At 39.6% G+C, this 14555-nt stretch overlaps 1 protein-coding gene across 6 annotated transcripts in view; it reads left to right on the forward strand.

Moving 5' to 3' along the window:
• The window catches only part of LOC145344509 (structural maintenance of chromosomes protein 1B-like), a 141494-nt gene that overhangs the window by 87901 nt on the left and 39038 nt on the right, over positions 1–14555 (forward strand). For 3 of the 6 annotated variants that reach the window (XM_080191685.1, XM_080191683.1, XM_080191688.1), the window contains one exon: positions 2019–2161. In XM_080191685.1, coding sequence (XP_080047811.1) covers positions 2019–2161 — 143 coding nt within the window. Of the gene's footprint in view, positions 1–2018; positions 2167–12292; positions 12311–14555 lie in introns of all 6 variants that reach the window. The other 3 variants (XM_080191686.1, XM_080191684.1, XM_080191687.1) reach the window with 2 other exon arrangements.

Raw genomic sequence — 14555 nt, forward strand, 5'->3', positions numbered from 1 at the left:
TGCTTTTGTTAACAAATAGTTTGAATTATTTACAGCAAGTTTATTTAAGTCACTAAATTTCCAGCAACTTATCTTTTTGGATTTCATGTAGCCTGTATTTTAGGAAGTTTAGTTCACCAATTAATAGCACTTTCTTTAAAGCAGAAGGCTCTAAATTACCTTACACCAGGGCAGTTGCAAGTTACTTCTCTGTCAATGATATAAGAGTAGCCTAGGTTCAATTTTTTAAAATTGCAGTATGTTGTTTTGGAATATGCTTGAACAAAATGTACTCCCCACTTCAGATTTAGCCTCTTGGAATCATACAGTGCAAAACAGGTCTTTCGGCCCATTAAGTCTGCACCGACAGGTGAGAAATACCTGACCTTCCATCTAATCCCATTTACCTGCACTTGGTCCATAGCGTTGAACGTTATGACCTACCAAGTGCTCTTTCAGGTACTTCTTAAAGGATGTGAGTCAACTTACCTCTACCACCCTCTCAGGCAGTGTATTCCAGACCATCATCATCCTCTGGGTTTTTCCTCACGTCTCTCCTAAACCTCCTGCCCTTCACTGTGAACCTATGTCCCCTAGTGACTGACCCTACAGTTCAACAGGTTGTCCCTCAGTCTTCCCTGCTCCAACAAAAACCCAAGCCTCTGTTCATAAGTTAGATGTTCCATCCCAGGGAGCATCCAGGTGAATCTCCTCTGCATCCCCTCCAGTGGAATCACATTCTTCCCATAATGTGGTAACCAGAATTGCACACAGTGCTGTAGTTCTATAGAAATCCAATGTGACTTCCCTGCTTTTGTAATCTATGCTTCGATTGATGAAAGCAAGTGGCCCATGTACCTTTTTCAACACCTTTCTAACATGCCCTTCTACCATCAGTAATCTACGAACAAACACACCAAGGTCCCTTTGTACCCCAGAATTTCCTAGTGCCATGTTGTTCGTTGGGTATGTCCTTTTCAAATTACTCCTTCCAAAGTGTGTCACCGTTTTCAGGGTTAAATTACATCTGCCACTTACCTGCCTGTTTAACCATTTCACCTATATTTTCTTGTAGCCCAGCACATTCTGGCCCACTGTTAACCACCCATCCAATTTTTGTGTCATCTGCAAACTTTAACTTACCCCCAACTTAGATGACAATGTTATTTATATAAATGATGAATTATAGGGGACAAAGCACAGATCCCTGAGATACACTGCGGGACATGGCTTCAATTCACTGTCATCACTCTCTGTCTCCTACAGCTGAGTCAATTTTGAATCCACTTCATCAAATTACCCTGTATCCCATGTGCATTTGCTTTCTTTATAAGTCTCCCATGTCAAAAACTTTGAAATCCAAAACAAAACTAATCAACTGCACAACTCTCATCTACACACCTGGTCACCTCAAAAAATTCAGTCAGATTTGTTAGGCATGTCTTCCCCCTAACCAAGCCATGCTGACTATCTCTGATTGAGCCTTGGCTCTCCGATCGGCGCCTCCAACTGTGCATGTGCAGAAAAAAAAATGATGGAGTGCTGGTTCCCTGCCGCATCCCTCCCAGACCGCTAAAATGCTCCATCGGAGGCCTCCCCCCTCCCAAACTGGATAATGCCTCCCCTTGGCATTGTGAGGCAGCAGTGCTAACCACTGTGCCATGCTGTCCAGCACAGCTCCTTCCCTTTTTGGACCCTCTACATATTTGCCTGAAAGATTCTTTATACATTTCAAGAAATCCACTCCATCCAAGCCTTTAAAACTCTGTCCACCCTAGTTAATATTAGGAAAGTTGAAATTGTCCCCCCCAGTTAATATTGGAAAAGTTGAAATCACCTAATTCAGTTACCCTACTATTGTTTGCTTCAAGAAGTCCAACACAAGAACAGATACAGCACATGGTCTCCGAAATAAACATGAACACCTCTGTTTGGCCAATAACTCTTGAGTAGTAAATTACCTTTTTTTTGACAAAATTGTAAAATCAACACTAAGCCAAAATGTAAACAAAAAGTGTCATTGTGTTGTTTGTGTCCAGGGAGCTAGCAAAACTTCAGAAAGAATATGTATCTATAGAAACCGCAATAGAACAGAAAAGGTTGGAGCGACACAATCTTCTACTCGCCTGCAAAGTCCAAAATGTACAGATAGAACTTCTCCAAGGCAAGCTGGAAGAAATTGGTGAGGTAAACGTTATAAGATTTTTTCCTATAGCAGATAGCAGCTGGGAGATAGAAGGCTGGCCTGTACCTTTCAATGAGTACCTTGCATGGAGAGTAAAACTCATAATTAACATGTCTTTTGCGAAAGCTTATCATGTACAGAACTTTATTAAGTAGTTAATGAGTATAAATGTGCTTTGTTGTATAATAGTGGCAAATATATCACAAGTTGTAACGTGTAGCTGTGTAGGAAAATTAAAACCACTGCATCTACTATTACAGTAGCCACTTCCTTTAAATCCCTAGGATGAAGTCCATCAAGATCTGGGGACTTGCCGGCTTTCAGTTTTAGATTTAATATCCTCTCCTGGTGATTGTAATTGTTTTAAGTTTCTATCTGCTTTTCACCTCTTCATTTATAATTATTTCTGTGGTGTTATTTGTATCCTGCACAGTGAAGACAGATACAGAATATCTGTTCAATACATCAATTTCTTATCTTCCATTATTAATTCCCCAACTCACTCTCTAGAGGATCAACGTTCATTTTACACTTTTCTTTTTAAATACCTGTAGAAACTCTTACCATCTGCTTTCATATTTCTAGCAAACTTTCCTCTTCTAATTTCTCTTTCTCTTCTTTTAGTCTTTGCTGTTTTTTATATTCTGCCTGATCTTCTGATCCCACCACTAATCTTAATGAAATTGTATCCTTTTTCTTTCAATTTGATACTTTCTTTAACTTCATTAGTTAGCCACAGATGCCATATTTTATCCCAAAGTCTTCCTTTCTCACTGGAATATATCTTTGCTAAGTGTTGTGAAATATCTGCTTAAATGTCTGCCACTGCACCTGCACTGACTATTAACTTAATTTCCCAGTTTACTTCAGCCAGCTTTTCATATCCTCATAATTGTTTGGATTTAAAGCTAGTCTGAGACCCACTTCACTCTCCTTTCTTTATTGCTCTAGGAAAGTGATAGTAGGCACACTTTTTAAAGCATTTTAATATTGATTCAGTTGCTAGGTCACTTCAACCATGTCCACCCTGAAATAAACCCTTTCCCTATTCACTTACAAAATTCCAGCTGTCTAATCTTTTGCCCTTATCCACAATCTGCTCAGTGGTGCTTTACCTCTTCTAAATTGTTTGGGTGATTGACATTTCTATTACCGTGCAGTGAAATGGCTTTTTAAGAAAAGTGGGAAGTAATGAATGAATAATTTTTAAAGATTTTTTTGAAGCCATCCTGCAATCACTATAGCATTCATTAGTCTACATAGTGTATAGTGGGTGAATGGGCATGGAAGTTCCATAGCATGACAGGGGGCCATATGGTAGGCGAAGGAGCATAGAAGACAAGAGGACTCATGGGGGTGAGGTGTCTTACCTTGGCGTAGGGGCCATGAGGAGGATGTTTTAAACTCACCTTTTAAAAGATCTCCTCATATAAACTATATTTCACCTCCTTTGAAGAGTCGTGAACCACAATTCTTTGAAAACCTTGCCCGACCCCATGAAAATTGACTAGGAGTAGGGCAAGCTTATCCCTCCAATGGAGCCGACTAATTCGGGAATGTTGGATCGAAGTTTTTGATAGAAACCCACACGCACCCTTAAAAGATATTCTAAAAATCAGACAGCCTGGGAATGGAGCCAGAAATCCCAGAACCGGAACTCGTCTACCATTCAGCCTCATGTTTCTAACTTTCAAGATGTAAACTTCAGTCAGTGTGGACTTTTCAAAATGGGCTTTAAAAAGTGATCAAATGCTGCTTAAGGTGGCTTTAGAGTATCGGGTGATCTTTTTGTGATTTTCAGACAAAAGATAAACTCATGTCTGAACGTGCTTCTGGAAAATATTTGATTTATTATTATCACATTATTAGTATACAGTGAAAAGTATTGTTTCTTGTGTGCTTTACAGACATATAGAAGGAAAGGAGAGGGTGCAGAATGCAATGTTACAGTCAGAGCTAGAGTGAAAAATCTAACTTAATATGAGGTAGGACCATTCAAAAGTCTGATGGCAGCAGGGAAGAAGCTGTTCTTGAATTGGTTGGTACGTGACCTCAGACTTTTGTATCTTTTTCCTAACGGAAAATAGAGCATGTCCGGGCTGTATGGGGCCCTTGATTATGCTGGCTGCTTTTCCGAAGCAACGGAAAGTTTAAAAACAAAATTACTGTTGGAGGAATGTCCTTCCATGATACGCAATGCAAAACCAATTGTGAATTTGCATCACCTATTGACTGGGTATTTACCTACAACTCAACTCCACTTCACGTCTCAAAGTTCAAAGCTTAACAAAGAGAGTTATCCGGAAATCAGTTCGTCATAAGTAGGTATGAACAGCAATCATGAAAATCAAATTGTGTAACTTCGAATCAGTTACATGAACAATGCAGGTATTGATCTTTGGGGGTGGGGGGGGGGGGGTCACATGACAAAAGCTGTCTTCAAGTAATGAACCTTAACTATTCCAAACACAAGCATGAAACTAGATCAGTCTGAAAACTATCAGGACAAGAGGAACCATTCCTCCAGCTGTGAGAACAGAACTTTAACTAACAAGCAGCTAGCTCAGGCAGTGTGAGGGACATGTGTAGATATTCACCTGTACAGAAACATGGACATAATCTCATCTAGAAGTCCAGAGAGTTCCAACTTCCATTCATTTCCAAAAATCCAGAATAGATAGCCCGTCTAATGGGCACACCTTGAAGGACCATTTCACCACATGATTTGCTTCTTGTATTCTGTTGCTAATCTAGCTGCATGTTTTGTTATTAATAGAATCTGTTCTTACTTCTGTATGTATCTGTGTGTATAAGGGAGCTTGTGTATTTCACTGTGGTTAAATTTAGGGATGTTGTGTGAATAAGCCTGGGGTGGAATTTTCTGGCCTTCTCGCCAGCTGGATCTTCTAGCTCTATTGATGGAGAATCTCTGCTATGGGTTCTGCGAGGCAAGTGTTACTCATTGGAGCAGTGCCCTGACTGAACCACTGGCATATAATGTAGTATGATACAGCCGTGAAGAAAAGAAGTGAAGAATCTCTGATTCAGATGTCCTAAACTACAGGATCTTGAGGAGAAAAGTGATGTTCGTACACGGATTGGACAGTGACAGCTACTTTGTTGGTTTTTATGGACTGGTGATGGCTCTTGCCCGGTTCCAGAATGCCTAAATCGCAGGGAGAAGCTCTCAAACGCTCCATTGTTACCAAACCAATTGAGGAACCATCTGAATAGAAGACACAAGTCACTCCGCAGCAAGGATATGTAGTACTTAAAGTGCCTGAGAAACCAAAATGTTTAGCAAAATCAGCATAAGATGGATAATGCAGAAGAGGCAAGTTACCTGGTGGCAGAGCTTACAGTGGAATCAAAGAAGTCACTCAACATTGCTGAAACTCTAACACTGCCTGAAAGTAATATTGGGAGCTTATGCTACCGAAGAAAATTGGCAAAGTTCCTCTTTTTCTGATGCTACAATCAAAAAGCATGTTAACAAAATGTCAGTTGATATGGAATAGGTGTTTCAACAGAAATTAGGAGTTAGTAGAAAATTTGCCTTGCTGGTTGATGATTCCACAGGTATTAGCGACACTACCAGTTGTTTGCCAATGTCAGGTATGTTGATGGAGATTCTATCAAAGAGAATTTCTTCTTTAGCAAAGAATTTCCAGTCATCCGACTGGAGAGAAAATCTTTTGTGTCACAACTGTTTATCTGGAGGAAAACAATCTTAACTATACTAAGTACAATAGCATTTGCCTTGTCAGAGCAGATTCCATGACAGGAAAGGTCAAAGGATCCGTGAGTAAGGTAAAAGAACAGAATTCTGATATACAAGTTAGCCACTGCAAACTGCACCATGAAACCTTGTTGCAAAAAAATGCCATCCAACTGCAGTATGAGACCAAGCAGTGAAAACTGTGAATTATGTAAAACCATGCCTTCTAACATCACTAGGTTGACTGTGTGAAGACATGGGAGCTGAGTACCAGGGTTTTCTCATGTCTACAGAAGTGCAATGTCTATCTCAAGGAAAGATCCTGTCTCGTGTTTGTGAACTCTATAATGCACAGAGTTTTCTGCTCTGCATGAATTGCCAAACAAAGATTTAATATGATGATTCTCATGTGCAGAGCTTGTATATCATTCAGATATATTGAGTCAAGCATCTGAATGAGCTGGATGTTAAAAAGCAGGGAAAAATAAGAACATTCAGATAAACTTCAAGGCTTCAGGTCAAAATGTAAGAAAATGTGACAAGTGGGTTGATTGAAATGTTCAGGTTGCCATTTGAATCCTACTGGAAAATCTACACTCAACTTCATTTTCACTCACTTTAAAACTCTACAGGAGAATTTTGAATGCAGCCTTGTCTCTGATTGGATACATGATTCATTTAATTCACTTTCTTTTGAATTGTCAAAAAACGATGTCATTAAAAGAACAAGAGGGATCCAGGGAGCTCAGGATGGATTATAGTGAGGCTTAATTTGCAGCGATGCCTCTGGAGCTATGTTGGTTGCTTGCAGACAAAAATGTCCGCCTATTTAGATCAGCAGTATCGAGTACTCTTACCATTTCCCACAACTTGCGTGTGTGAGTTCATGTTAACAAAACTGGTTTATGTTTAAAAAAAAGGAGACAGTGCCTGGCAGTGAATCAAAACCTGTGAGTTTCCTGTATCAGTTCCTCCCCAAATCAAGAGATTCTGCTCACTCTGGTAGGCCCAAGTATGGTGCTAACATTGTTGCTAAGATGCCACTCACAGTATTATCTTCATTTGCATTTTTCTTTGACTCACATACTTTTAATTTCAATACATTTTTTTAATATAGAAAAAGCAAATTTTTTATTGTGTTACAAATATGAGCTTTCACATTGAGAAATACATATTTTTGAACTACAGTTGTTCAGTTAAAACAACTGAAAACAATTGAAATTGTTAATGCAAAACATTTCTAAATTTAAACATTTTCAATAAAAAGTACTGGGGGTGATTTTACCTTTTCAGCCTGCCGGCTGATGATGGGGCAGGCCAGCAAGTACATCCCTGTAAAAATGAAGAAGAAAGATGGCAAGATTCGGGAACCCTGGATAACGCGAGACTTTAAGCTTAAGAAAGAAGAAGGCATACTTAAATTTCAGGAACCAAAAACAAAGGTTCTTCAGGAATACAAAGAGAGTAAGAGAGAGCTTATACAGGGATTTAGGAGGGAAAAAGGGGCCATGAAATGTCCTTGGCAGGCAGGATTAGGGAGAATTCCAAGGTTTTTGATGCATATATAAGGAGGAAAGGGTGAGTCCACTCAAGGACAATGGAGGGAATTTGTGTTTGGAGCCGATGAGGTCTTTAATGAGTACTTGACATCACTATTCATAAAGGAGCAGGATGTGGTGGATGGGAAGTGTAGAAAAGAGGATGTTGACATCCTAGGACATGTTGAGATAAAAAAGGAGGAGGCATTGGAGGTTTTGAAAAACACTAAGGGGGAGTAGTCCCCAGGCCCAGAAATAGTCTATCTCAGGCGAGGGAAGAAATTGCTGAGGCCAAAATCTTTGCATCCTCTTTAGCCACAGGCGAGGTACCAGAGGATTGGAGAGTAGCTAACCTTGTTCCTTTGTTTAAAAAGAACAGAAGAGACAATCCAGGAAACTACAGACCTGTGAGCCTTACATCAGTGGTGGAGAAATTATTGGAGAAGATTCTTACAATTATTGGAGAAGATTTCCTGATGTGCACTCACATCAGGAAAAAAATAGGTTTATTAGTGATAGGCAACATGTTTTTGTGAAGGGGAGGTTATGTCTCACAAATTTGATTGTGTTCTTTGAGGAAGTAACAAGAAAAATTGACCAGGGCAAGACAGTGGATGTTGTATACATTTAGTAAAACCTTTACAGAAGATGAAGTCATATGGAATCTGAGATGAGCTGGTAAAATGGATACAGAACTGGTTTGGGCATACCCACATCTTGGGCATACAAAGCAGAGAGTAGTAGTGGAAGGGTACTTTTCTAACTGGAGGTCTGTGACAAATGACGTTTTACAAGGATCAATGCTGAGGCCTTTGTTGTTTATAACACATATAAGTGATTTGGAGGAAAATATAGCTGGTCTGATTAGTAAATTTGCAGATGATACAAAAATTGGGGGAGTATCGGATAATGAGGAGGATTATCAGAGGATACAGCAGGATATAAATTGGCTGGGGACCTGGGCTCAAAAGATGACAGATGAAATTTAAACCTGACAAATGTGAGAACATGCAGTTTGGAAGGTCCACTGCAGAAGGAAAGCATTGAGTATAGGCATTGGAAAATCATGTTGCAGCTATATAAGACTTTGGTTAGGCTGCATTTGGAGCATTGTGTACAATTCTGGTCACCACACTACCAGAAGGATGTTGATGCATTGGTAAGGGTGCCGAAGAAACTTGCCTGGTTTGGAGTAAGGTTGAACAAACTTGGATTGTTTTCACTGGAGTGCCTGGGGATGAGGGGTGGACCTGCTAGAGGTATAAAAGATTATGACAGGCTTGGATAGAATAGATTGTCAAGAATCTTTTTCTCCCAGAGTTGAAGGTTCAATTACTTGGGGACATAGGTTGAAAGTGAGATGGGAAAGAGATATAAAGGGTAAGTTTTTCACACAGAGGATGATGAATGCGTGGAACACACAGTCGGAGGAGGTGGCGGAACCAGATTATAGCAACGTTCAAAAGGCATCTGGACAGAGACATGAATAGGCAGGGAATAGAGGGATATGGACCATGTAGAGACAAGAAAATCTGTGTGGGCATAGACTTGGTGGGCTGAGGGGCGTGTTCCTGTACTGTACAAGTCTTTGCTTTCTTTGTAAGATTGTCAGAGAGCTGAGAAATCTGGTTCACAGCTGATTTCTCACCTCTTGTGATCTTACCAACAGCAGATTTCCAGTGAGATAGCTTCATGTCTGAAAAGGGCATGAGACTGATTGTGATATTTAAATCTATTTAAATATTACAAATGAGCCCGGGATACTGTTGTTCAGCCTCACTTGCCTCTGCGGCCTCGCCGGTGAAGATCTTTCTGGTGAGGATCACATATGGTCCTCATGAATGGGGATCTGTCGTGATGGCCTTGCCAGTAGGACCAGAGGCCATTGAGAATTACATGCAATATTTTTTAAGTGTGGCCTAACCAAAGTTTGATACAGATTTAGCATAACTTCACTATTTTTTAATTCTGTCCTAGAAATAAAACCTCGTACTTGGTTTGCTTTTTTTATGGTCTTGCAAACATGTGACATAATTTTTAGTGGTTGATGTATTTATATTTCAAGATCCCATTGTTCCTTTACCCCACCTAGGTGTGTGCTTTCCATGTAATTAATGACCTCTCTATCCTTCCTACCAAACTGTACCACGTCACATTTATTGATGTTGAAATTCATTTGCCAGTTATTTACCCTTTCTGCAAGTTTATTAATGTCCTCCTGTAATTTGTTGCAGTCCTCCTCAGTGTTAGCCATTCCATTCTTCAATCTATTTAATATCATCCACAAATGTAGAATTTGCAGTAATGATTCCAGAGTCCAAATCATGAATGTAAATTGTGAACAGCGTGGTTTTAAGCACTGATCCTTCTAGAACACCACTTTCTACATCTTCTACACTCAATCACATATTCCCATTATCTGCTTTGTGTCTTGAAGCTAATTAGCAAACCATTTTGCCACTTGTCCCCCAACTCCACATTCACTGGCCTTAACTCATTGTTCCAATATGGGGCACTTTATCAAAACCATTTTGAAAATGCAGATAAAGTATATCTTCTGTATTATCATTGTCCACTTTCATTGTTACCTCCTCAAAAGATAGTGAAACAAGATTTTCCCTTTTGACTATTCGTTATTATGTTTTGCATTTCTAAATGCTCTTCTATTCTCTGCTTCCTAAGGATGCCAGTATTTTTCTTATGACTGATGTTAAGCTGATTGGCCTGAAATTCCCTAGACATGTTCTGTCCCCATTCTTGAATGTAGGAGTGCAATAGCTGTCCATCTGTCACTACATCTACACTACATCTTAGAACAAATCACTAAATATCTAAGAACATAAGAAATAGGAGCAGGAGTAGGCCATCAAGCCCTTCGAGCCTGCCCCGCCATTCAACAAGATCATGGCTGATCTGAAGTGGATCAGTTCCACTTTCCCGCTTTCTCCCCATAACCCTTAATTCCCTTATCTGTACTAATACCTCTGCTATCTCTAGCCTAGAATTGTTTTAAAATACATGATGCAATCCATCCTCATCAGGAGCTTTTTCCTCTTTGGATTTCTTTAGTTTATTCAATACACCTCTTTTATTTTAAATGCACATATTGTATTGCTGATCATACCATTCAGTGTAATTTCTACCTGTTCTATTTCCCGAGTAAATACTCAAGTAAGATAATTATTTAATGTTTCAGCCATCTGTTTATGTAGTTTATAAAGTATCTTACTCTTTTGTTTATGTTCCTTGATAATTTAGTATCATAGTTCTTCTTCACCATCCTTTTTTATCTGTTCGCCTAATCATTTCATCTTTTCTGTTAATAAGCACCCATATTCTATCAATATATTTAATATATATACAAATGTGATGCCACTGTTTTAAAAAGGAGATAGACTAAAGGTGGGTAACTATAGGCTGGTTAGCTTAACTTCTGTACTAGGGAAAATGCTTGAATCTATCATCAAGAAATAGCGAGACATCTGGATATAAATTGTCTCATTGGCAAGACACAGCATGGGTTATGAAGGGAAGGCCATGTTTGACAAATTTGGTGGAATTCTTTGAGAACATTACATGTGCAGTGAACAACAGGGAACCTATGGATGTGGTGTATCTGGATTTCCAGAAGGTATTTGACAAGGTGCCGCACCAAAGAGTGCTACATAAGATAAAGATGCATGGTGTTTCAGGTAATATATTAGAATGGATAGAGGATTGTTAACTAACAGAAAGCAAAAAGCAAATGGATGTTTTTCTGGCTGGCGATCAGTGACTAGTGGTGTGCCTCAAGGATCAGTGTTGAGACGGCAATTGTTTATGATTTACATAGATGATTTGGAGTTGGGGACCAAGTGTAACGTGTCAAAATTCGCAGATGACACTAAGATGGGTGGAAGAGCAAAGTGTGCTGAGGACGCTGAAAATCTGCAAAGGGATATAGATAGTCTATGCGAGTGGAAGAAGGCCTGGCAGATGGAGTACAATGTTGGTAAATGTGAGGTCATCCATTTTGGTAGGAATAACAGCAAAATGAACTATTATTTAAATGGTAAAAAATTGCAGCATGCTGCTGTGCATTGAGACCTGGGTGTCCTCATGCAGGACTCTCAAGGAGTTGGTTTGCAGCTGCAGCAGGTAATTAAGAAGGCACATGGAATTTTGTCCTTCATTGCTAGAGAGATGGAGTTTAAAAAAAACAGCGAGGTTATGTTGTAGTTGTATAAGTTGCTGATGAGGCCATACCTGAAGTACTTTGTACAGTTTTGGTCTCCTTATTTGAAAAAGGATATACTGGCACTGAAGGGGGTGCAGAGGAGATTCAGTAGGTTGATTCCGGAATTGAGAAGGTCGGCTTATGAGGAGAGACTGAGTGGACTGGGGCTATACTCATTAGAATTCGTAAGAATAAGGGGAGATCTTATAGAAACATATAAGATTATTAAGGAATAGATGAGATAGAAGCAGAGAAGTTGTTTCCACCGGTGGGTGAAACTAGAACTAGGGGGCATAACCTCAAAACAAGGGGAAGTGGATTTAGGACTGAGTTGAGGTGGAACTTCTTCACACAACAGGTTGTGAATCTGTGGAATTCCCTGCCCAGTGAAGCAGTTGAGGCTACCTGATTGAATGTTTTTAAGGCAAGGATAGATAAATTTTTGGACAGTAAAGGAATTAAGGGTTATGGTGAGCGGGCGGGTAAGTGGAGCCGAGTGCACAAAAAGATCACCCATGATCTTATTGAATGGCGGAGCAGGCTCAAGGGCCAGATGGTTTACTCCTGTTCCTAGTTCTTCAATTATTTTCTTATTAATGCATGTTTGTTTCCTAATCCTCAGTTGTTCCTGTTATATATGTATTAGAGATGAATAGTGCAAGAAGAATCACAAAGTAGGCCTCGTAACCTTAAACAGTGGGAAACTACTGTGTGGCAGTGCACTCTGCCACAGTCAAATCCCAGACTCCTTAACCTGGATTCACACTGGGAGGAGCTAAATCCCCCAGGGGTCACGCAACCCCACTCTAAAAGGGGCTGTATGCACCTCGAACCTCCAACATACGTACATCACATCCCTCACCCTTTAATTCAAAACTCCCACAGTGGAAATATATATACATACAATGGAGAATATCTGTATTTAGCTAAGTATTGTGTAAAAAGAACCACAACGTTGGCCTTGTAAACTTAAACACTGGAAAACTCGTTTAATACCGGTGTGCAGTGTGCCACAGCCAAATCCTAGACTGCTTAACCAGGTTCCACACTGGGAGGAGGTTCCCCACACCACCACCCCAGGTCACATGACCTGCACTCTTAAAATGGCTGTACATACCCCAAACCCCCAACATACATACATCACAATTCTTTCATGACTTTATCCATTGCTGAATTTTCACTAGTCTTTAGTTTTTTTTCTTTGAGTGGCATATATTTTTCCTGCACTCTGTTGAACACCTTTTCAAATGTTTCCCATTGTTGTTCCACATCATTATTGCCAGTAATGTTTTCCTTTCTATTTTCATCTCAAAGTCTGCTTTTCTCAATTTATTAAGTTGTTTTTGTCATATTTATGTGATTTTCTATCATCATCTTAAAACATATATTATGGTCACTTAGTGCTTGAATGTTGCCCTACTACCACTCTTACCTGTTCTGGTTGATTCCCTATAGATCCATAGCGTCTCTTTCCTTGTTAAGTTATATTGGGTTAGAGTGGAGCCCTAAGAACATTGTAGGAACTCAATTCCCTAATTTCTTTTCTCTACCTGTTCTGCACAATTATATTTGAGTAGTTGGAATCCTCCCTTGATTATTATTCTATGTTATTCACGCAGTTTATCTGCATAATTCCTTCTGCCCCTCTAATTTGTATGTGTCAACTTTACCCTTAGTGTAATGAATCCTTTTTTTTATCTCTATCCATGTGGATTTAATTTTGCCTTGCTGAAAGCTGCATCTTTTTCTACTAGCATTATCTTATCTCAGAAAAATATTTTATCTCCCCATTTTACTCCCTATATTTTCTAAATATTTTATATGCTACAGTGTTAATTCCTAGCACTGATTTTTTTTGTAATAAGGTCTCAGTAATCCGTGTCTACTTTCTCCCAACACAGGATTGCCTGCACATTCTTTGGTTTATTACAGATACTGTATGCATTGCTGTTCATTTTCATTCATTTTGCTAGGATTTGCTCTCACTATATGCTTCAAACACTTTAAACTCCCATTCTATAACTTTACTTATTTCCTTGCCAGAAATTTTCCCTCTCCTGCTCCTATTTCTTATGTTCTTATGTTCATATAGACGCCTGTTTTGCTTCTATTTAGGCTGCTTGCAATTCTTGAGAATCGCCCCACCACACCTGTGATTAATACCTCCTCAGTATGGCCCATCCTATCCCAGAAGAGATGCCAGTGTCCCATGACATGTTCCATGTCCCATTTCTTTCAGGCCAGCCTTTTAACCGCATTAATTATTATGATTTTTCTGTTCCTATGCTAATTTGATATGGTTTGGGCAATACTCCAAAGATTGTTACCTTCAAGATATTAATTTTTAATTTAGAGTCTAACTACTGTTACTCTTTCAGCAGGACGTCCTTTGTTCCAGAATGAACCACGAAAACTAGATTTATCCTCTTTATTTCCAAGTTTCTCTACAGCCGCTGTAAGATGTAGAGCATTATAGCGCAGTGCAGGCCCTTTGGCCCTAGATGTTGCACTGACCTGTGAAGCCAATCTAAAGCCCACCTACTCCAATATCATCCATATGTTTAGCCAATGACCATTTAAATGCTCTAAATATTGGCGAGTCCACTACTGTTGCAGGCAGGGCATTCCATGCCCTTACCACTATCTGAGTAAAGAACCTACCCCTGACATCTATCCTATATCTATCATCCCTCAATTTAAAGCTATGTCCCCTCGTGTTAGCCATCTCCATCCAAGGAAAAAGGCTCTCACTGTCCACCCTGTCTAATCCTCTGATCATCTCGTATGCCTCTATTAAGTCAGCTCTTAACCACCTTCTCTCTAACGAAAACAGCCTCAAGTCCCTCAGCTTTTCCTCATAAGACCTTCCCATCATACCAGGCAACATCCTGGTAAATCTCCTCTGCACCCTTTCCAATG

This window comes from Carcharhinus amblyrhynchos, chromosome 6 (genome assembly GCF_965287045.1).
Source record: "Carcharhinus amblyrhynchos chromosome 6, sCarAmb.v2.hapA, whole genome shotgun sequence".
Lineage (NCBI taxonomy): Eukaryota > Metazoa > Chordata > Chondrichthyes > Carcharhiniformes > Carcharhinidae > Carcharhinus > Carcharhinus amblyrhynchos.